Genomic DNA, 22,721 nt, shown 5'->3' on the forward strand with positions numbered 1-22,721 from the left:
ACAAATTATTAAATTTAAACTCCTTGGCATTTGTTCTATTTGTGCGTTTTGCATTTACATAGAACAACAAACTTGATGCTGACCTTAACTGGTCAACTAAAATTGTAAAGAAAATGTACAATTTGCGAACCCAACAAACACCTTTACCTTTCGTTTGGGCATCTTCTATTAAAGCTTGTGAAATAAAGTTAATGCTCTTCAGGTACTCGCAATAAGCTTCCTGTTAATAACAAAAGATAAGGAGTCAGAAATGCATGATTTTAGTCTTGTATCTTCAGTCTAATTACATAGCAAGAGAAGCTATTCCAAATTAGCCTTGAGCCAACACTGTGCTGATTTCTATCAGGCACCAAATGGCTCAGTCACACTAAACTGAGTAGAGAATAACTCAGCAGACTCTCTCAAATACTCTCGTTCAACAAGTATCTTTTTTTTTTGGTGGGCATATATCACAGATCTCCTATAAGTGTTCATAGAATCCCTAGATCGCAAAAGAACAAAGAACAAAGAACAATACAGCACAGGAACAGGCCCTTCGGCCCTCCAAGCCCACGCTGCTCCCTGGTCCAAACTAGACCATTCTTTTGTATCCCTCCATTCCCACTCCGTTCATGCGGCTATCTAACTAAGTCTTAAACGTTCTCAGTGTGTCCGCCTCCACCACCATGCCCGGCAGCGCATTCCAGGCCCCCACCACCCTCTGTGTAAAATACGTCCTTCTGATATCCGTGTTAAACCTCCCCCCCCCTCACCTTGAACCTATGACCTCTCGTGAACGTCACCACCGACCTGGGAAAAAGCTTCCCACCGTTCACCCTATCTATGCCTTTCATAATTTTATACACCTCTATTAGGTCACCCCTCATCCTCCGTCTTTCCAGTGAGAACAACCCCAGTTTACCCAATCTCGCCTCATAACTAAGCCCTTCCATACCAGGCAACATCCTGGTAAACCTCCTCTGTACTCTCTCTAAAGCCTCCACGTCCTTTCGGTAGTGTGGCGACCAGAACTGGACGCAGTATTCCAAATGCAGCCGAACCAACGTTCTATACAACCGCAACATCAGACCCCAACTTTTATACTCTATGCCCCGCCCTATAAAGGCAAGCATGCCATATGCCTTATTCACTACCTTCTCCACCTGTGATGTCACCTTCAAGAATCTGTGGACTTGCACACTCAGGTCCCTCTGCGTATCTACACCCTTTATGGTTCTGCCATTTATCGTACAGCTCCCCCGTACGTTAGTTCTACCAAAATGCATCACTTCGCATTTATCTGGATTGAACTCCATCTGCCATTTCTTTGCCCAAATTTCCAGCCTATCTATATCCTTCTGTAGCCTCTGACAATGTTCCTCACTATCTGCAAGTCCAGCTATTTTTGTGTCATCCGCAAACTTACTGATCACCCCAGTTACACCTTCTTCCAGATCGTTTATATAAATCACAAACAGCAGAGGTCCCAATACAGAGCCCTGCGGAACACCACTAGTCACAGGCATCCAGCCGGAAAAAGACCCTTCCACTACCACCCTCTGTCTTCTGTGACATTTGGCCCATCCAGTCGACACCTGCTCTTGGCAGAGTATTTTATCCAGGCCCTCCACCCTATCTCCACAATCCCTCACATCTACCATGGCTAATCCATCCAAGCTACAAATCTTGGGACACTAAGGGGCATTTTTTTATTATAAAGCCCGATAGTGCAGAAGGAGCCACTTGGCCCATTAAGTCTGCACAGACCACAGTCCCACCCAGGCCCTATCCCCATAACCTCACTTATCCACCCTCCTAATCCCACTGACACTAAGGGGCAATGTGCAAACACTACACAGACAGTCACCCAAGACGGGAATTGAACCTGGGTCCCTCGCGCTGTGAGGCAGCAGTGCTAACCACTCTGCCACCGTGCCGCCATGTTGCTCACAGTAAGTCGAAGGTCAGGAGCAGTATATCATATAACATTCTGCTACTGGATTTATATTGTCCAACGTGTGAACAAGAACATTTCTCTCAGAAGGCGAAACCATACCGAATTGCTATGTCCAACGGCACAAGACTGAATCGCAGTGAAAAGGCACAACTGTGGTTGGTTACCGGGTTTTTTGTCATGAAACATAGGATGGATTTAATTTTGATGAACACGTCTACAAGCATTTAGTTTATGTTTCGCACTGCTCTGCCCACTTACTCACTTTATTTAACTTATTCAGTGATTTTATGTCATCACCTCCAATTCCAGCTAATTTGGTATCCTCAAAAAATCCCACTGAGCATCTGAATCCAAGTCACTTTGCTAAGTTTGAATCATGGTCAAGCCTTGGGAACCACACTCAGTATTCCCTCCTCTACCCCCAAATAACATCCCTTTTAGAAAGTCATCATTTTAGACCATTCAGCTAATGCCTTATCCATCCGCAACGTTTACTCTGAGTCCCTATATTGCGAATTGTAGTAACAGCATTTCATGGAATTTTATCAAATGCCCTTAGCAATTCTAGGTACATTACATAACCTGAGTATTGCTGAAAAGATACATTTTGTTGAAGCTTTTTGTCTTGCACCCATCAGGATAATCGTAAGAATACACATCCAAGGGGAGCAACAAATTCATACTGTATAAGAAGGGGTTGCTGATTGGCTGGTAGAAGGATTGCCATGGAGAACACCCCACTTGATGGTGATTGATAGTTAACTGGATTTTTGCGATTGTCCTGATGAATGCAATACACAAAGCTCCGAAAAAAGATCTCTTTCCTCAGCAATACATTACATTGTGTTCACAACAAGTTCCTTTGTGTTTTTTAAAAGAACATTGCATGGGTAACAGATGCTGGAAGTATCTTTTTAAAGGAACATTTGACAGAATGTTCTTCACACTTTTCTGTAAATCAGCCTGTTAAAAATAATTTGTACAGGGACACAAGTACAAACATGGCATGGACAAACAGGCGTGAAAGCTTAAATAAGGCAATTATTTTAAATAGTGGGAGGACGCAGAGGAGATTTACCAGAAATGATGCCAGGGATGAGGGATTTTAGCTACAGGGTTAGGTTCTCCTTAGAGCAAGAGAGACTGAGCAGAGTTTTGATTGAAGTATACAAGATTATCACAGCATTGGATAAGGTAGACAAAGAAAAGCTATTCCCCATAGTTTATAGTAGAAGGATTAGAGGACACAGATTTAAAGTTTATCTGGGCAAGAAATGCAGCAGCAATGTGAGAAGAATTAATTTTTCCTTTAACACAGTGTGTGGTAATAGCCTATGAGGATGGAGGGAGTGACGATGATGATTGATTTCAAAAGGAAATTGGATGGGCAGTTCAGGGAAATAAAGCTGCAGAGCTACAGGGATGAAGCGAGGGAATGGTACTGACTGGATTGTTCTAAAACGAGCCAGCCTGGGAGTCAATGGGCCAAATGGTCTCCCTCTGTGGCAGGATGACTCTATGGGCGGGATTTTATGGCCCGGCTCAGGCAAGATCGCAAAATCCCACCCGAGGCCAACAGAGATTTCCGTCCTGGGAACCTCGTCTGCCCCGGAATTAGGGCTGGCGAGGTGGTACAGTTTTGGCCTATGACTCTAAGCAGAAAAGTGGTCAGCCTGCAATAGGATTTAAATGTGCTAGGAATCAGGTCCACTGTTATAATGTAGTCAGAAAAGAACAGATAAATTATTTCTTATTTTCTAAGTGACTTACTTGCTGACGATAATGTAACGCAAGTACAGATGTAAAGATATTTAGAAAATTAAAGCTGCATTTTAAAAAATGGACACATCAGTTTTTAACACAACGAAAACAGAAAATGCTGGAAAATCTCAGGTCTGACAGCATCTGTGAAGAGAATAGAGCCAACGTTTTGAGTCTGGATGATCCAGAGTCAACACTTTTTAAGATGGCCCACAACACATCATGTGACGTTGATAATAAATCAGATAAGAACTGAAACTCAAGCAAATATCTCGTTAAAATATAAACAACCGTAGTCCCTTGTAAAACTCACAAGACCTTTGTTTAGGATGAACTGTAAACAAACAAGAATATGATGGCAGCTGCTTCATCTTCCTGCCCCCCTCATGGACAATGAAGATGTTGAAACTCAATGGGTGTTAGACAAATATAAATCTCATCAATCTTTGCTTATACAGCGATGGTTTCTCATCTCAAAGACAAAGACCGTAGCTGTCTCAAAACACTCAAAATATGAAAGGCCACAACACAGACTGTATATCGGCCCAACGCACTACCATATTTAGGAAAGGTCTTTAGGCTTGTATAGCTCACGTGGTTAAGGCAGCTATGTTTGTACCTGCTTTTAAAAATCACAACAGATGCTGTCTGGATCAGAGAAACATCTTAAAGGTTCCATATGAGAGACCATCTGAAACCATCAAACCAGCTGCAGCAAAGGTCTATTACTTGAAAGTGGGTGAAGAAATCTCCACCCAACCTGTTCCATCTTCAAGTTCACCTAAGAGCTGACCTCCTGGCAATTCAACTACGTGAAGCAGCTTATTGAGAATCCACTGCTTTACAAGACCAGCCAAAGCATTAATTCATCTAAGAAACCACAGGCCTGCTACAAAAGAGACCGAAATCATTATAACTTGTAATTGTACTTTTTTCTCTTCATATGCTTCTAATCTTTGAGAGTGTGAGAGATGTTGTGTTATAACCTCCAGGAGAAGAGTGTGATAATAAATAAACTTGTTTAATTTTAAATTCACAAAGAGTGCTGCTGGAAACATTTAAATTGAGAAAAAGTTCTGAGGGTAAGAAAACAAACACACCTCACACAGAAAAAAAACTTTGGTCGCAGACAATACGGAACCACATTGGCCGGAATCTTACCGCCCCGCCCACCACAGGAATCGGAGTGGGAGAGGGTCGGAACATGGAAAAGTCCGTTGACCTCGGGTGGGATTTTACGGGTTCAGTACAAGTGATGCCATAAAATCCCACCCATAAACGCTGTCCGGACGATGAGATTCCTTGTACAAACAAACTTATCTGGAACTCTTGTGCGATCACAGTCACTATTTTATTTAGAAGACTAACAAGAAAGATTTATAGCCAAGTAGCAGGGATTGCAAAATATGCGTAGGAAAGCTATAATATTGACAACCACTACAGAGCACAGTCAAGTTATTCAATATTTTAATTGAATAATTTATTATGCTGCACAGATTGGAGATATTTTCTACTTTCTGTTGTCCCAGAGCATCCTCAAAGCTTGAAGATGTTGACATTTTAATAGCTTTGTACAAGTTTTAAACATTGCAACATTTTAAATGCAGCTTTGACCATGGGGTCAGACAGATAATAAAAATTCACTTTCAAATTCAGGAAAACACAAGTAAAGTTGAAATGATAGGAGCCCATTTGGTCAATGAAGAATCCTGCTTCTTCAGCTTACAGATGACAACAATAACCAGGGTCTCCTCCTCTTAGCCACCCAAAGTTCCTATTCTCTTCTAAGCTACACTTCAAACAGATCTATCAGAAATTGGCACAGTAACTGGCTATTCAGCGCACTAAGTCTATTTTGGTGATGACCTGAACACTAAATATTCTTTCATAACTGCACTCAGTTCCTCACTTGGCAATTCCAAAACCTAAGCGGGACATGTATTAATATTACTGGTACTCAGCTTTTAAGCCACATCTCCACACTTTTAAATACTTTGGTACCCCAGTCACATTTACAATGATACTAGGTAATTACGTTGATAAACAAACCCAGCTCTCTTATAAATTATAAATATATTTTAAGGACTAAATTGGTCTGATTGGTACAAACGGTACAATTGCTCTATTTGAAGGGCGGCACGGTGGCACAGTGGTTAGCACTGCTGTTTCACAGCACCAGGGACCCAGTTTCGATTCTCGCCTCCGGTCACTGTCTGTGGGGAGTTTGCACCTTCTCCCTGTGTCTGCGTGGGTTTCCTCCGGGTGCTGCGGTTTCCTCCCACAGTCCAAAGATGTGTGGGTTAGGTTGATTGGCCATGCTCAATTGCCCCTTAGTGTCAGGGAGAATAGCAGGGTAAGTATGTGGGGTTACAGAAATAGAGCCTGGGTGGGATTGTGGTCGGTGCATCCTCCTTGGGCCAAATGGCCTCCTTCTGCACTGTAGGGATTCTATGGATTCTATTCTATGAATTCAAACCTCAAAGGTTTGCTAAACTTTTCAAACTGCCAAACAAATATCCCTGAAACTCAGGTCGTGTAAAGAGGCAGGGGTGCTGATGGGGATGCCCTTTGTTTATGATAAATTGCGTTGAAAGATTCTAAATCTCTTGCCTGAGGTTCCCTGCTGCTAAGGCTTTTTTTTGTCTCAGATGCTTCTTGGGCCATTACATTTACCTGAATTACTTACCAGTGGACTAACTCGGAACATTGCACTTATCATTATATTAAAAAAACAAATCATTTGTCAACTGCTGCTCCCTGCTTCTGGCAAAACTCAAACTTGATACTTTATCTTTTGCTGTGACATTTGGGCACTTAGGAACATGGACATTAAAACTCTTGCAACTGCACAGATCTTCCGATCAACTTTTTCCAGTCTAACATCCTTGGTCCACATTTGGAATGAAAAGTACCCATTGATAGGCTATAAATACCGTCAGGCGACTCCAACCCCCATGCGCCACCCTCCCCACCTCCCACGTGACCCCATGCTTCTCCTCTTTCATGCAATCCCTTCTCGGCCCACCGGCAGTCTCCCTGCACCCATTCCCCATGTTCCACCCCTCACCCCCTTCCCCCACTCCATCCCACCCTGAAGGCCACTGCACCCATAACGTCCTTCCGAAGAAGCGTGCAGTGCCACTACTGATCAAAGGATTTTGAGCACCGCAGAGCACAAAACAGGACGCTGCATATGTTGCAAATTTGAAACAAAAGGAAAACATTCTGGGGTCACTAGGCAGGTCGGTCATTAGGTAGATCAATATTTCAGATGTAGAACCTTTGAAAAGTTTATATTTAAAATGTTAGCATCTGTCGAGAAATTGCCGAGTGTTTCCAGCATTCTCTATAATTACAGAGTGACAGTTTTACACAGACAGTTTCTGTTATGAATGTGGGCACAGCAATTTCTAGAAATATAAAAATAACAGAATGTATAAATGTACCATTGGGTGTGAATTACATCTGTCTATACTGGTCCAGTTATTCTTGGCTCCTTATGCTGCAGCTGAACACAAATACAGTAGACAGCTGAAAATCCTGTAATTTGGGGAGGTGATGGCCTAGTGTATTATCGCTAGACTGTTAATCCAGAAATTCAGCTAATGTTCAGGGGACCTGGGTTTGAATCCCGCCATGGCAGATGGTGGAATTTTAATTCAATTTTTAAAAAATCTGGAATTAAGAATCTACTGATGACCATGAAACCATTGTTGAATGTTGGAAAAACCCATCTGATTCACTAATGTCATTTAGGGAAGGAAATCTGCCGTCCTTACTGGGTCTGGTCTACATGGGACTCCAGAGCCACAGCAATGTGGTTGACTCTGAACTGCTCTCTGAACAAAGGCAATTAAGAATGGGCATTAAATGCTGATGTGGAGATGCCGGCGTTGGACTGGGGTAAGCACAGTAAGAAGTCTCACAACACCAGGTTAAAGTCCAACAGGTTTATTTGGTAGCAAATACCATAAGCTTTCGGAGCACTGCTCCTTCGTCAGATGGAGTGGATATCCACTCCATCTGACGAAGGAGCAGTGCTCCGAAAGCTTATGGTATTTACTACCAAATAAACCCATTAAATGCTGGCCAGTCAGTGACGCCCAAGTCCCATGAATGAGTTTTTTTTAAACTCCACAGTCCGGAAATCTATTGTTCAGAAACACAGGTCATCCGGAATTATTTTGAGCAGATGCAAGCAATTGTTTTAATACAGTATTTTGGAAGTGAAAATACAGAAGATACAGTTTTTGGATAAATAAAATTGTCAATAATACTTTATAATATTCTATCAATGTTATATGTTTCAGGTAAATATTTGTTAGGTTAGCGTACTCAGCAGGTCTGGTAGCACATGTGGAGATAGAAAGAGAGTTAACATTTCCATAGAACAATAGAATCTCTACAGCGCAGAAGGAAGTCGTTCAGCCCATTGAGTCTGCACCAACTCTTTGAAAGAGCATCCTACCCAGCCACCCCACTCCACTCCCACAACCCCCGTAACCTTGCACATTTACTATGGCTCATCCACCTAACCTGCACATCTTTGGACTGAGAGAAGAAGCTGGAGGGCCTGGAGGAAACCCACGAAGACATGGGGGCAACATGCAAACTCCACACAGGTAGAAACCCAAGGCCAGAATCAAACCCAAGTCCCCGGCACTGTGAGGCAACAACGCTAACCACCGTGCCACCCCTTCATTTCCTCCCGAATACACCTTGGCGGGCCTTGTTGCCGCCGGGCGGCGGAGGTCCCCGCTAGAGGTCCCCCAATTACGTCGGGGACCTGGGATGGAGGGTGATGCATGCAGCAGTTGCGCACAACTGTACAATTCACTGGTTCACAGGCTCTGAAGACTGCCCCTTCTGTGGCCTTGTGGAGACCGTGGACCATGTCTATGTTTTGTGTCTTAGGCTGCACTCCCTTTTTGTTTTCCTAAAGAACCTTTTATTGATGTTTTGTTTGCACTTCAGTCCCACGCTCCTGATCTACGGACACCTGGTGTGGGAGAGGGGAGGGTCGGGATGGCGACCTCCTCGTGAACCTGCTCCTGGGCCTGGCGAAACGCGCCATTTATAGGTCCAGGCAGCGGGCGATCGAGGGGGCCGTCCATCCTGACTATCTGCCCCTCTACCGCGGCTACGTTCGTGGCCAGGTGTCCCTGGAGAGGGAGCATGGGCGCGGTTGACAACTTCCGTGCCCGTTGGGCACCGCAGGGGTTGGGGTGTGTTATTGACCCCGATAATCACATTTTAATTTAATGTTTTTTAAGTTTCCTTTGAACTTTGATTTTATTCGGGCTGTTCCCCCTCCTTTTGGGGAGCTGCCCCTTTTACTTTGTCCTGACTTAATTTGAGTTTGTTTATTCGGTTTGACCTAAAAAGAGGCCCCTTCATTTCCAATGGTCCTGGGTCTGAACTGCTCGCTCTGCTACTTTCTGCCAATAGATGTAGCCAGAGCTGCTGAATATTTAACAGCATATTCAGTTCTTACTTCCTGACAGATACACCCTCCAGGTGCAATGCACCTTCCAGGGAAAGAGACCAGTTTGACAGTAAATAGTCAAAACCATTGTCCCCTTCAGATCTGCCTGATGATCCAACACACTAAAGGATACAGACCAGGAAGCTCACAGTCAAGTTCCCCGTCTCCTGAGCACCAAGATTAGAACTCAGCCAACTCCCCTTTGTTGTGCTTTGTAAACACCATGCAATATAGATATCTAGAGTAGTGAGCGAAGATTATAGCAGTGAAGGAATATAGAGACCAGTGACTGGAGTAAAGCTCATATTTTCAATGCTATTTCACTTTTTAAAAGAGTGGCACAGTGGTTAGCACTGCTGCTTTCCAGAGCCAGGGCCCTGGGTTCAATTCCCGGCTTGGGTCACTGTCTGTGTGGAATTTTGCACATTCTCCCCATGTCTGCGTGGGTTTCCTCCGGGTGCTCCGGTTTCCTCCCACAGTCTGAAAGACATGCTGGTTAGGTGCACTGGCCATGCTAAATTCTCCCTCAATGTACCCGAACAGGTGCCAGAGCGTGGCAACTAGTGGAATTTCACTGTAACTTAAATGTGGTATTAATGTAAGTCTACTTGTGACATTACTAAATTAATTACATCCTGAATTGATTTATTGAAATGTTAATTATGAAAAAAATTCAACTGTAGTGGTTTAGACCTGAAAGGTTTTAAAGGCCAATTTTAGAACATAGAACATAGAACAGTACAGCACAGAACAGGCCCTTCGGCCCACGATGTTGTGCCGAGCTTTATCTGAAACCAAGATCAAGCTATCCCACTCCCTATCATCCTGGTGTGCTCCATGTGCCTATCCAATAACCGCTTAAATGTTCCTAAAATGTCTGACTCCACTATCACTGCAGGCAGTCCATTCCACACCCCAACCACTCTCTGCGTAAAGAACCTACCTCTGATATCCTTCCTGTATCTCCCACCACGAACCCTATAGTTATGCCCCCTTGTAATAGCTCCATCCACCCGAGGAAATAGTCTTTGAACGTTCACTCTATCTATCCCCTTCATCATTTTATAAACCTCTATTAAGTCTCCCCTCAGCCTCCTCCGCTCCAGAGAGAACAGCCCTAGCTCCCTCAACCTTTCCTCATAAGACCTACCCTCCAAACCAGGCAGCATCCTGGTAAATCTCCTCTGCACTCTTTCCAGCGCTTCCACATCCTTCTTATCTTATCCTTCAATTTTGAATACAAGCGGGAGAGGGGTAATAATTGTATCCCAATATTTTTATTTTAAGTTTAAGTTTATTTATTAGTGTCACAAGTAGGCTTACATTAACTTTGCAGTGAAGTTGCTGTGAAAGTCCCCTAGCCGCCACACTCCAGTGCCTGTTCGGGTACATTGAGGGAGAATTTAGCATGGCCAACGCACCTAACCAGCACGTCTTTCGGACTGTGGGAGGAAACCAGAGCACGCGGAGGAAACCCACGCAGACACGAGGTGAATGTGCAGATTCCGCACAGACAGTGACCCAAGTTTGACAGTACATAGTCAAAACCATTGTCCCCTTCAGATCTATCTGGTTTTCCAACACTGATGAGTGACAGACAGTGACCCAAGCCAGGAATCGAACCCGTTGGCCAACACTGATGATATTTCCCATGGATGGTCATTGGGGAGGGTTTGGGATGTTCCCCAGGTCGGAAAAGTCATTTTATAATCCTTTCAACCTGATATAAAAGGATGGAGAGCCTTGACCCGCACTCCCTGGGTCAGGTTAGGTTTAGGGTCAGGGTCAGGTTGTGCTCCCCCGGGCTGATCCGCCCACTCTGCCGCTGTTGCTGCTCCGGGGCCTGGGAGCCCAGCCGCCCCGGGCTCTGGGTGAGCCGGACCGGCTCTGACTGACTGACAGTCGATGTGCCCGGTTTCAGGGATGGGAGACGGAGACGCTGACTATCCCCGCCATCCAGTTTTACCTTCTGCCGGCTCTCCGTGTCCAGCTGGATCGCCGCCCTCGCCAACTTCATGGCGTTTTGCAGAGCGTTCGCCCCCGACTCTGTCAACGCCATGTCGACCGACCGACCAACTGCCCTGCCGGAACCTTTGTCCGGGGCTGCGGAGAGACACCCGGAGGGGATTGTGCGGCGGGAGTGTCGGCAAGCCGGACACATAAACGGGTGAGACACTGCGGGGCAGCGGCTGCGGGGCACCGTCACAGCGCCCTCTGATGGCCACTGCCAGCCAAGAGCTTCCACACCCCTCAGTCACAACTCCAGCTGCCTTTCAAAGGTGTACATGCAGTAATGTTTTTGGAAGGAGTGCTTTAAAGTTTATTTATTCGTGTCACAAGCAGGTTTACATTAACACTGCAATGAAGTTACTGTGAAAATCCCCTAGTCGCCACACTCTGGTGCCTGTTCGGGTACACTGAGGGAGAATTTAGCATGGCCAATGCACCTAACCAGCACGTCTTTCGGACTGTGGGAGGGAACCGGAGCACCCAGAGGAAGCCCACGCAGACACAGGGAAAACATGCAGACTCCGCACAGACGGTGACCCAAGCCAGGAATCAAACCTGGCCCTTGCGCTGTGAAGCAGCAGTGCTAACCCTGTGCCACCACCTGACATGACCACTTTTTGTACTATCAAAAAGATGTGCAGGTTAGGTTGACTGCCAATGCTAAATTGCCCCTTTGTGTACCAAGATGTGTAGGAGCATTAGCGGGATAAATATGTGATGTTATGGGGATAGAGCCTGAGTAAGATGCTCTGTCAGAGAGTTGGTGCAGATCCAATGGGCTGAATGGCCTGCTTCTGCACTGTATGATTCTATGACCTCATAGTTCTCACCTGTCCAGTTTTTAAACTAACCCAACCAGTTCTGGGTTTTTCCAACAGTTTCTGTATCGGTCTCTTTATTTAAGGAAAGATGTAAATGTGTTAGAAGCATTTCAGCAAAGGTTTACTGGACTGATACCAGGAATGGGCGGGTTGCTTTATGAGGACAAGTTGGAGAGATTAGGCTTTGTCCACTGGAGTTTAGAAGAGTAAAAGGTGCCTTGGTTGAAACCTTTAAGACCCTGGAGAGTCTTGACAGAATGGATGTGGGAAATGTTTCCTCTTGTGGGAGAATCTAGAACTGGGTGTCACAGTTTTAAAATAAGGGATTGCTCATTTAACACAGATATAAGGAGACATTTTCTTTCAGAGGGTCATGAATGTTTGGAACTCTTCCTCAAAAGGCATTGGAAAAAGCTTTGAATATTTTTAAGGCAGACCCTCTAAATAGCTTCTTGATCGGGAGGATAGGGCCTTGGTGGGATTGTTGTTGGTACAGACTGGGTGGGCCGAGTGGTTTCAGGGGCTCTCGACCCACCTCATCCAACACCAACCTGAGCCAGCACTTACCACCTCGAACCCACAAATAGATATTGCCGCCATCCCCAGCTCCCACGTCTGCTCCCCCCACTGCCACAGATAAATGAACCCCACTCCCCAATGAGGCTCCCATTGAGGCCTGCCCCAAACACTGCCCCTTGGCACAGGTTGGCACTGCCAGGTTGGCACTACCATGTTGACAAGGGCGGGGGGCCAATTTGTGACAAGGGGCAGTTCCAGGAGCCATCTTCCTCTTCCTCTGGGGTTATATTCACCATTACGTGCCCGAGGCGGTCCCCGTGACAGGTTCACGTCTGTGTGAACCTGTCGTAACGTCAGTCCGACGTAAAATACCGGCCTAAGTGTTTTGATATGGAATTCCAGAGGTTAAGACCCAGGCAACTTAGGATACAGCGACCAATACTGGAGCAAATAAAATCGGGGTTTACTCAAGGGACCAGAATTGGAGGAGCACAGACATGAAGGGTTGTGGGTCTGGAGGAGGTTACTCTGCTGGGGAGGGGCAAGGGGCAAGGCAATGGGTGGATTTGGAAACAAGGATGAGAATTTAAACATCAAGACATTGCTTAATCAATAACCAATGTCGGGTCAGCGAGCACAGGAATGATAGGTGAACAGGACTTGTTGAGTAAGGACATGCACAGTAGAGATTTGGGTGACCTGAAGTTTGCAGAGAGCGGAATATTGGAAGCCAGCAAGTAATGGGTAGAATTGTCAAGTCTAAGATCATGAAGCCATGAAGAAGATTTCAGCAACAGGTGAGATGTACAGGATTGGAGTCCAGCAATTTGATGGAGGTGAAAAAAGACAGTCTTGGTGAGGGCATGGATGTGCACTCAGAAGCTGACCTCAAGATCATATATGATGATGCCAAGTTTGCGAATAGTCCGATTCAGTCTCTTATGTCATAACACAGCTCTCTACAGCTGTGTGTATATTAATCCCGTGTGAGTTAAGTATGATTTGATAACATCACGGTGGCAGAGTGGTTAGCACAGCTGCTTCACAGTGCCAGGGACCCAGGTTCGATCCCAGCTTGGGTGACTCTTTGTGTGGAGTTTGCACATTCTCCCTGTGTCTGCATGGGTTTCCTCCATGTGCTCCGGTTTCCTCCCACAGTCCAAAAAGTGTGCGTTAGGTTGATTGGCCATGTTAACTTGCTCCTTAGTGTCGGGAGGATTAGTAGGGTAAATATGTGGGGTTACAGAGATGGTGCCTGGGTGGGAGTGTTGTCAGTGCAGGCTCAATGGGCTGAATGGCCTCCTTCTACACTGTAGGGACTCTATGATTCTAGCCCCTGTAATCCAATTGAAACCAAACTCCTTCTGTGGTCAAATGGTCAAAGTGAGAAGACTTGGTTGAATCAAATATTTTTACTGTTTGGTCAAGTAATTCCCTGTGGCTGATTGGTCTTTCCCTGCATACTCAAGACCCCAGCATTTAACTTTATATTTGTGTTTATAAAGAACTGATTATTTGTGACCTCTGTCCTGAAATTCAGGAGAAGCCAGACTGTCATTACCTCAGGTTTATCCTGAGTCATCACAAAAATCTGATATTTTACACCCGTCCATCATTAGCTGTTTCCACTCCCCTGATGAAGGAGCAGTGCTCTGAAAGCTTTTGATTCCAAATAACCCTGCTGGACTTTCACCTGGTGTTGTGAGACTTCTTACTGTGCCCACCACAGTCCAACACCGGCATCTTCACATCATAGCTGTGCTTTGGAAAGGAGTTTGGCTCCAAATTTCTTCTGCTTCTTAAAGTTAAAGTTTATTTATTAGTCACAAGTAAAGCTTACATTAACACTGCAATGAAGTTACTGTGAAATTCCCCCAGTTGCCACACTCCAGCACCTGTTCAGGTCAATGCACCTAACCAGCACGTCTTTCAGAATGTGGGAGGAAACCAGTGCACCCGGAGGAAACCCCCGCAGACACGGGGAGAATGTGCAAACTCCACACAGACAGTGACCCAAACCAGGAATCGAACCTGGGTCCCTGACACTATGAGGCAGCAGTGCTAACCACCGTGCCATCGTGCCACTTCTGACTCTGTTCCGAGTTACAAATTTCTTGATTGGCCCCCGAAGCCAGTGAACAAATATAGATTTTAGAGCCAAAAGTGGCTTTTGGTGCTTAAATCTGAAATGAAACTGAGGTTAATGCAAGTATTAAATGACTTGTAGAGGAAATGAATTGCATTGGTTATCATACTGTGTGTTTTATGTTTGAAGGTGATTGATATCGCTGAATGTAAACAGAAACTGACAACACAATGGTTCAAACATCCAAACATACAGAATTCAACTTATTCAAGGCAGCTAATACATTTCTAAGCTTATGCAAGTGAAACTGTTGAATGCTTGGGAGAAAAGCATTGCTCGTCAAAGAACTAATAAAGAAACAAAATTGTGAAGAATAAAAACATTCCAGTTTTAATTCACTTGTTATTCTGAATAAGGTTCATTATTTCAATTCTACTCAGGTCTTAAAATATTTCAAAATATGGATGGGGGATATATATTTTGAAATATTTTCCCAAATTTTTGACTGTCAGGTTTTTAGTTCCTGTGATTATAATTTTGACATTATCTTCCAAAGGGAATTCCTCTAATTCTGTGCAATGTTCAGATGAAAACAAGATTTAGTAATCTCCTTGAATCTTATTTCCAACCAAGTTCCACCACGGGGACAATTCTGCCAAGTTCACCACATGACTCTGAACATTTGAGCATCAACAATCCAGTTACAGATCACAAATGTATTGTACAGGTCACTACTTGCTCACTCGGACACTGTAGTTTAATTACCTTTCTCATAGATAATTAGGCAGCACAAAGACGATGCTACATTATTTGCAGTTTGCAAGATTTTCCCAAGTCCATCCTCCCCCCTCCAACCAGAGATTCATCTGAGCCCGCCCCCCTCCTCCGGCGGATGCCAGCGGAAGGCCAGGAAGGTGCTGCAGGCTCTCGAAGGACTGCAGGTCGGAAGGATGGTGGAGGAAGACCAGCGATCGAGGTAGGTTGGGGGTGTGCTCTGCCGAGGGGTGCCTGCCTCCCAGGGGTGTCCGATCCCGGGGGAGGGGGGTGGTCTGCCGGGGTGGTTAGTGGGGGGGTCCGCAAAGGATGGTCGGGGAGGATGGGCTTCGGAGATTCCCCTGCAGAATAGAAATCTGCTTCAGACTTTTATTCTGCGGATCCGGATTGGGCTGCGCAGTGGTGAAGTGGGATTTGACGGTAGGGTTGGGCGCGCGGTTCATTAAGTCGATTTAAATGCATGCTAATGCATTTAAATCGTCGGGCCGCCCGATTCGGGCGCGGGCCGGACGTGCGCCCGAATCGGGTGTTGGTAAAGCCGCGATCTGCTCGGAATCGGGTGCAGATCGCAGTATAGGCCCGACGCCCAACTTTACCATGATTTCGCGCTTGAAAACGGGCGCTAAGTTTTGGTAAAATCAGGCCCATAGAATTCCACTTATTCAAGGCAGCTGATACATTTCTAAGCTTATGCAAGTGAAACTGTTAAATGCTTGGGAGAAAACCATTGCTCTTCAAAGAGCTAATAAAGAAACAAAATTGCGAAGAATAAAAACATTCCAGTTTTAATTCACTTGTTATTTTAAATAAAGTTCATTATTTCAGTTACTCAGGTCCTCTCCTTCACCTCTCTTTCGGGTACAGTGCTAACTGTATAACGGTAAAGTTTCTGTGTTATCCGACACTGGATCTGTTTTTTGATTGGAGATGTCAAACTCACCAGTATTTGTCATCGGCAGTCTTTCCTTGCTCTGGTCTTAGCTTCCCACTGCTCTGTAGCACCGTCTCCCCTCGGCACTACTCACTCAATTGGCTCGCTCCACAACTCTTGAGACCTCAACACTGCATGATCGTCCTGGAGCTTTCTCACTGGATGAAAATGTGGAGGTCACCTCGCATTGCAGCCAACTAGTATATTTAGTAATTGGCACTTCCCATTTGTGGAACATGCCGGATAACAGAGTTCTTCCTTATGATTAGCGGGTTCCGATAAAAGCTGGAATAAGGACACTTTGCCTGAATGCACGAAGCATTCGGAACAAGGTGAATGAGTTGATGGTGCAAATCAGCACAAGTGGGTACGATCTAGTGGCCATTACAGAAACGTGGCTGAAAGGTGACCAGGACTGGGAGATGAATATCCAGGGGTATCAGGCGTTTAGGAAGAATAGACAGGAAGGAAAAGGTGGTGGGGTCGTGCTATTAATAAGAGATAATATCAGGGTAGTACTGAGGGATGACATAGGCTCTGAGGAACAAAACGTGGAATCATTATGGGTAGAGATGAGGAATAGTAGAGGGAGAAAGACACTAGTAGGTGTGGTATATAGGCCCCCAAATAATAATGTTGAGGTAGGGAGGGCTGTAAACAAGCAGATAAGGGATGCGTGTAAAAACGGAACGGCAATAATCATGGGGGACTTCAACATGCACATTGACTGGCAGACTCAAGTCGGTAAGGGTGGAATGGAGGAAGAGTTCTTAGGATGCTGTCGGGATAGTTTCCTTGAACAGCATGTTACGGAACCGACGAGGGAACGAGCTATTTTGGATCTGGTATTGTGTAACGAGGTAGGTAGAATTAAGGATCTTATTGTGAAGGACCCTCTTGGGTCTAGTGACCACAATATGGTCGAATTTCTGATTCAGATGGAAGAGGAGAAAGTTTGGTCTCAAACCAGTGTCCTCTGTTTGAACAGAGGGAAATATGATAGGATGAGGGATGAATTGGCTAAGGTAGACTGGGAGAGCAGGCTGGCAGGTAGGATAGCTGAGGAACAGTGGAGGATTTTTAAGGAGATCCTTTTCAGTTCTCAGCAAAAGTATATTCCAGCAAAAAACAAGGATTGTAAGAAAAGGGAGAACCAGCCGTGGATAACGAAGGAAATAAAGGAGAGTATTAAAATAAAAACAGCTGCGTACAGAGTGGCCAAAAATAGTGGAGAAACAAGTGATTGGGAAAAATTTAAGAAACAACAAAGAGAGACTAAAAAAGCGATAAAGAAAGGAAGGATAGACTATGAAGCTAGGCTAGCAATTAATATAAAAAATGATAGTAAAAGTTTTTATAAATATATAAAAAGGAATAGAGTGGCTAGAGTGAATGTTGGACCCTTGGAGGACGAGAGGGGGGAGTTAATAGTGGGAAATGAGGATATGGCTGAGTCTTTAAATACGTTTTTTGTGTCGGTCTTCACGGTGGAGGACACAAATAGTTTGCCAAATATTAACGATAGAGGGTTGGCAGCAGGAGAAATACTTAATACGATTAATGTTACCAGAGAGGCAGTGCTGGGTAGACTAATGGGACTGAAGGTGGACAAGTCCCCGGGTCCGGATGGAATGCATCCCAGGGTATTGAAAGAAATGTCAGAGGTAATAGTGGATGCGTTAGTGATTATTTATCAAAACTCGTTGCATTCTGGGGTAGTGCCGGTTGATTGGAAAACGGCTAATGTTACGCTGCTGTTTAAAAAAGGAAGGAGACAAAAGGCGGGTAACTATAGGCCGGTCAGCTTAACGTCTGTAGTAGGGAAAATGCTGGAATCCATTATTAAAGAGGAGATAGCAGGGCATCTGGATAGAAATGGTTCGATCAATCAGACGCAGCATGGATTCATGAGGGGAAAGTCGTGCTTGACGAACATGTTGGATTTTTATGAAGATGTGACGAGGGCGGTTGATGGAGGAGAACCGGTGGATGCGGTGTTTTTGGATTTCCAAAAGGCGTTTGATAAGGTGCCCCATAAAAGGCTGCTGAAGAAGATTAGGGCACACGGAGTTGGGGGTAGTGTGTTAAAGTGGATTGGGGACTGGCTATCCGACAGGAAGCAAAGAGTCGGAATAAATGGGTGTTTTTCCGGTTGGAGGAAGGTAACTAGTGGCGTGCCGCAGGGATCGGTACTCGGGCCGCAACTGTTTACCATTTATATAGATGATCTGGAGGAGGGGACGGAGTGTAGGGTAACGAAGTTTGCAGACGACACAAAGATAAGTGGAAAAGTGAATCGTGTGGAGGACGGAGAAGATCTGCAGAGAGATTTGGACAGGCTGAGTGAGTGGGCGAGGATATGGCAAATGGAGTATAACGTTGATAAATGCGAGGTTATACACTTTGGAGGAAATAATAACAAATGGGATTACTATCTCAATGGAAACAAATTAAAACATGCTACCGTGCAAAGGGACCTGGGGGTCCTTGTGCATGAGACGCAAAAGCCCAGTCTGCAGGTACAACAGGTGATCAAGAAGGCAAATGGGATGTTGGCCTATATTGCGAGGGGGATAGAATATAAAAGCAGGGATGTCTTGATGCACCTGTACAGGGCATTGGTGAGGCCGCAGCTGGAATACTGTGTGCAGTATTGGTCCCCTTATATGAGGAAGGATATATTGGCATTGGAGGGAGTGCAGAGAAGGTTCACCAGGTTGATACCAGAGATGAGGGGTTTGGATTATGAGGAGAGGCTGAGGAGATTGGGTTTGTACTCGTTGGAGTTTAGAAGGATGAGGGGGGATCTTATGGAGACTTATAAGATAATGCGGGGGCTGGATAGGGTGGAGGCGGAGAGATTCTTTCCACTTAGTAAGGAAGTTAAAACTAGAGGACACAGCCTCAAAATAAAGGGGGGTCGGTTTAAGACAGAGTTGAGGAGGAACTTCTTCTCCCAGAGGGTGGTGAATCTCTGGAATTCTCTGCCCACTGAGGTGGTGGAGGCTACCTCGCTGAATATGTTTAAAGCGCGGATGGATGGATTCCTGAGCGGTAAGGGAATTAAGGGTTATGGGGATCAGGCGGGTAAGTGGTACTGATCCACGTCAGATCAGCCATGATCTTATTGAATGGCGGGGCAGGCTCGAGGGGCTAGATGGCCTACTCCTGCTCCTATTTCTTATGTTCTTATTAGGGAAATCAAGTTGGGCCTCAAGGAGCAGGGGAAGGGGGGAAGGGGCGGGGGGGGGGGGGGGTGGTGACTACTGGGGGTAGGGTGGTGGTACATTTGATTGTGCCTCGAGAAGTGGGGAGGTTGGGTCAGGTCTCTGGGAGTAGGGGGTGATGTCGCAGTGGGTCGGATTGGGCCTCAAGGGGTGCGTCTGGGTCTGGTCAGCATGTTATGTAGTCCTGACTCTCACACATATCTTAGTATCATCTGTAAACTTACCCTATATCTACATCTTGATTGTAAGTGAAGAAAAGTAAATGGCAATGATCTTAACACTTATCCTGTGGGGCACCATTGGTCACTTGTCTCCAATTAGCAGATCCAAATTTCTCTACCCCAACTTACTGCCAATGGGGGTTCAGCCTGCTCTTAATCCAGTGCGATGGATCACCACTCCTACATAAGACTCCAATCTTGTAAAGAGGCCTCTTGTGTGGTACCTTGTCAAAAGCTTTTTGGAGTCCGAAGAAGAAGAATTGATACAACTCTATTACTTGATATCCTTTGACTGCAGCTGTGATGGAGTAAGTGTAGAATTTGTATGGCCAATAACAATGGGTGAAGTGTGAATATGAGGCATAAGTGTAGAAAAATGATCAGTTCTTAAAGAATAAACAGATTTGAAAGTGGTTTCATCATCAGATCCCTTGTTTAAAGTGCAGAGTTTTGACATGATCTATGGGAAAGTCTGATTGCACTGACGAGGGAATCCATTAATGAGGAATTATCAATTTAAATTCCTCACTGGGCTGAGGAAAGTGATTAGAAAAAAAATCTCTGTCTAGCGTTATTGGAGCTTTGGGATGCTTTGCCATAGAGAACGATTGAGGGGAAAATAACTTTCTGTGTTCAGGGAAATTTTTGAAAGAGCTGAAAAAACAGCACTGTGGGGAGAGATCAGGACAGTAAGAGTAATTTTGGATTGCCAACACAGACATAAATGACCTATTTTTCTGCTGTAAGCGTCCATTGCTCTTCACACAAACTTAACGGATTGTTAATTTTATATGTCCAAAAAAAACCCTTGGTGCGGTTAATAATTCCAATTCTTCCAGGTATCTGAGATGGTTTCTCTTTGACCATTTGTTGCCATGGTAAAGTTATGGGAAGACCACACGTGAGAGCCATTTTCTGTTATCTGCTCCATTAGTTTGGATATGGAATGAACTAATTGCTGATGCAGAAATCAAACTTCAAAACTTTTGGCGTAGAATTGCAATCTGCCTGGGTCTTCATGTACAGAGTAATTCACAGGAATGAACACAAATATTGAAAAACAGCAGCTATCCTGGATTACTTGACACATGTTTTGAGCTGTGGTGCATCATGAGGTTGAAATGAATAAAAATGCAGATTAACATGACAATGCCCACAGTTGGTATATGTTGGAAATGTTAGATGGAATCAAATTTAAGAGCTACTACTTGGGCGGCATGGTAGCACAGTGGTTAGCGCTTGCTGCCTCACAGCGCCAGGGATCAGGGTTCAATTCCCGGCTTGGGTCACTGTCTATGTGGAGTCTGCACGTTCTCCCCGTGCCTGTGTGGGTTTCCCCCGGGTGCTGCAGTTTCTTCCCACAGTCTGAAAGACGTGCTGGTTAGGTGCATTGGCCATGCTAAATAACTCCGTCAGTGTACCTGAAGAAGTGCCGGAGTGTGGCGACTAGGGGATTCTCACAGTAACTTCATTGCAGTGTTAACGAAAGCCTACTTATCACACTAATAAATAAACTTAATCAAACCTGATTTTTCCAAACTACTTGATTTTTGGTTAGTATTCAATTATGAATTGTATCCTACTGAGCACAGTTAAGTATTCTTTTATAAGTTACTTGATTTGATTGGGATCCCTATTCTCTCCTCCCCCTCCGTTCCATGCAAAGCTAATTAAAGGTGATGTTTGGGGGGATCTTTGTAAAACATAAACAAATCTTACGAGTCCTGTTAAGCCCAAATCCCCTAAGAGTGTATAAAATCTCCGTTTCTTTAGAGACGGCGAGAAATGAGAAACAAAATCGCTTGAGCCCCTGCACTAAAGTCTACTTCAATATAAACTTTTCCCCAGACAGCTGAAGAAAATCATTCATTTGCTGATGGATAATATTTGGCGGATGAGTAATTTCCCCTTTGTCCTTTCTCTTCATCTTGGCATCATCAAATATCATTACCATTAGAGGATGTAGACGCTCGCAAATAAATAACAGTATTCTCTAAATTACAGCCAGTGAAATTAAATTAGGACAGTTAATGCAAATGAGAGTTTTTACTTCTGTGCTGCTAATAATCTGGCTCCATTACTGAAAAACTAAAAGAAATGTTGGTCTCCCTGATGGGATTTCTCAGAGAAATGAACATTTGAAAATAATGTGGATTTATTGCGGTTTATGCTATGTGTGTTTATACAAGCTGATATGGTGTATTACTTTAATATCCTTTCTTGCATGCACTGCATTCGGTAATGACCATAAATCATATAATCTTTTGTTATTCTTTGGCTATTTTTCTCATAACACCCCATTCTCATGGAAAGACACGGTAACGCAAAGTAATACAATAATGTCGCAGTTGCTCAAATTTTTCTACTCATTTGAAATACTGCCAGCACATTTCAATTCTGGATGCCTTTTCAGATCCCTTCATGACCTTGGTCCTTCCAGGTCTGTGATCTCCTCCAGCCCCAAAACCCTCTGAGATATCTATCTGCACTCCTCCAATTCTCGCCTATTGCTCATTCCTGTTTGCAATCGCTACCTTATTGCTGACCGTGCTTTCAGTTACCTAATCTCCCAGCTCAAGAATTCCCTCCCTGAACCCCTGCCTCCCTACCTTGTTTTTCTCTATAAGATACTCCTTAAAGCCTCCCTCTTCGACCACTTTTCTGGCCAACCTCCCTAATATCACCTTATGTGGTTTGGGGTCGAGTTGATAATACGCCAGTGATGTTCTTTGGGACATTTTACTCCACTAGAACATGATATAAATGCTTGTTGTTGAATACAAGTAGCATTTGAATCTTAAAAGACTCCTGTATCTCGTAAGAGATGAGAATCATAGAATCCCTACAGTGCAGAAGGAGGCTGTTCGGCCCATCGAGCCTGCACCGACCACAATCCCACCCAGGCCCTATTCCCATACCCACATATGTACCCTGCTAATCCCCTGACACC

At 44.7% G+C, this 22,721-nt stretch overlaps 1 protein-coding gene across 3 annotated transcripts in view; it reads right to left on the bottom strand.

The window, feature by feature from the left end:
* vps9d1 (VPS9 domain containing 1) overlaps window positions 1–11,263 on the bottom strand; it is a 96,741-nt gene extending 85,478 nt beyond the window's left edge. For all 3 annotated transcript variants that reach the window (XR_013497600.1, XM_078210646.1, XM_078210649.1), the window contains exons 1-2: window positions 11,149–11,263; window positions 148–220 (exon numbers count right to left, since the gene is read on the bottom strand). Coding sequence is in view for 2 of the 3 variants with exons in the window: in XM_078210646.1 (XP_078066772.1) it covers window positions 148–220; window positions 11,149–11,241 (166 nt within the window). In the remaining variant the exon portion in view is untranslated. The remainder of the gene's footprint in view (window positions 1–147; window positions 221–11,148) is intronic.
* Window positions 11,264–22,721: the final 11,458 nt, after the last annotated feature.

This window comes from Mustelus asterias, chromosome 4 (genome assembly GCF_964213995.1).
Source record: "Mustelus asterias chromosome 4, sMusAst1.hap1.1, whole genome shotgun sequence".
Lineage (NCBI taxonomy): Eukaryota > Metazoa > Chordata > Chondrichthyes > Carcharhiniformes > Triakidae > Mustelus > Mustelus asterias.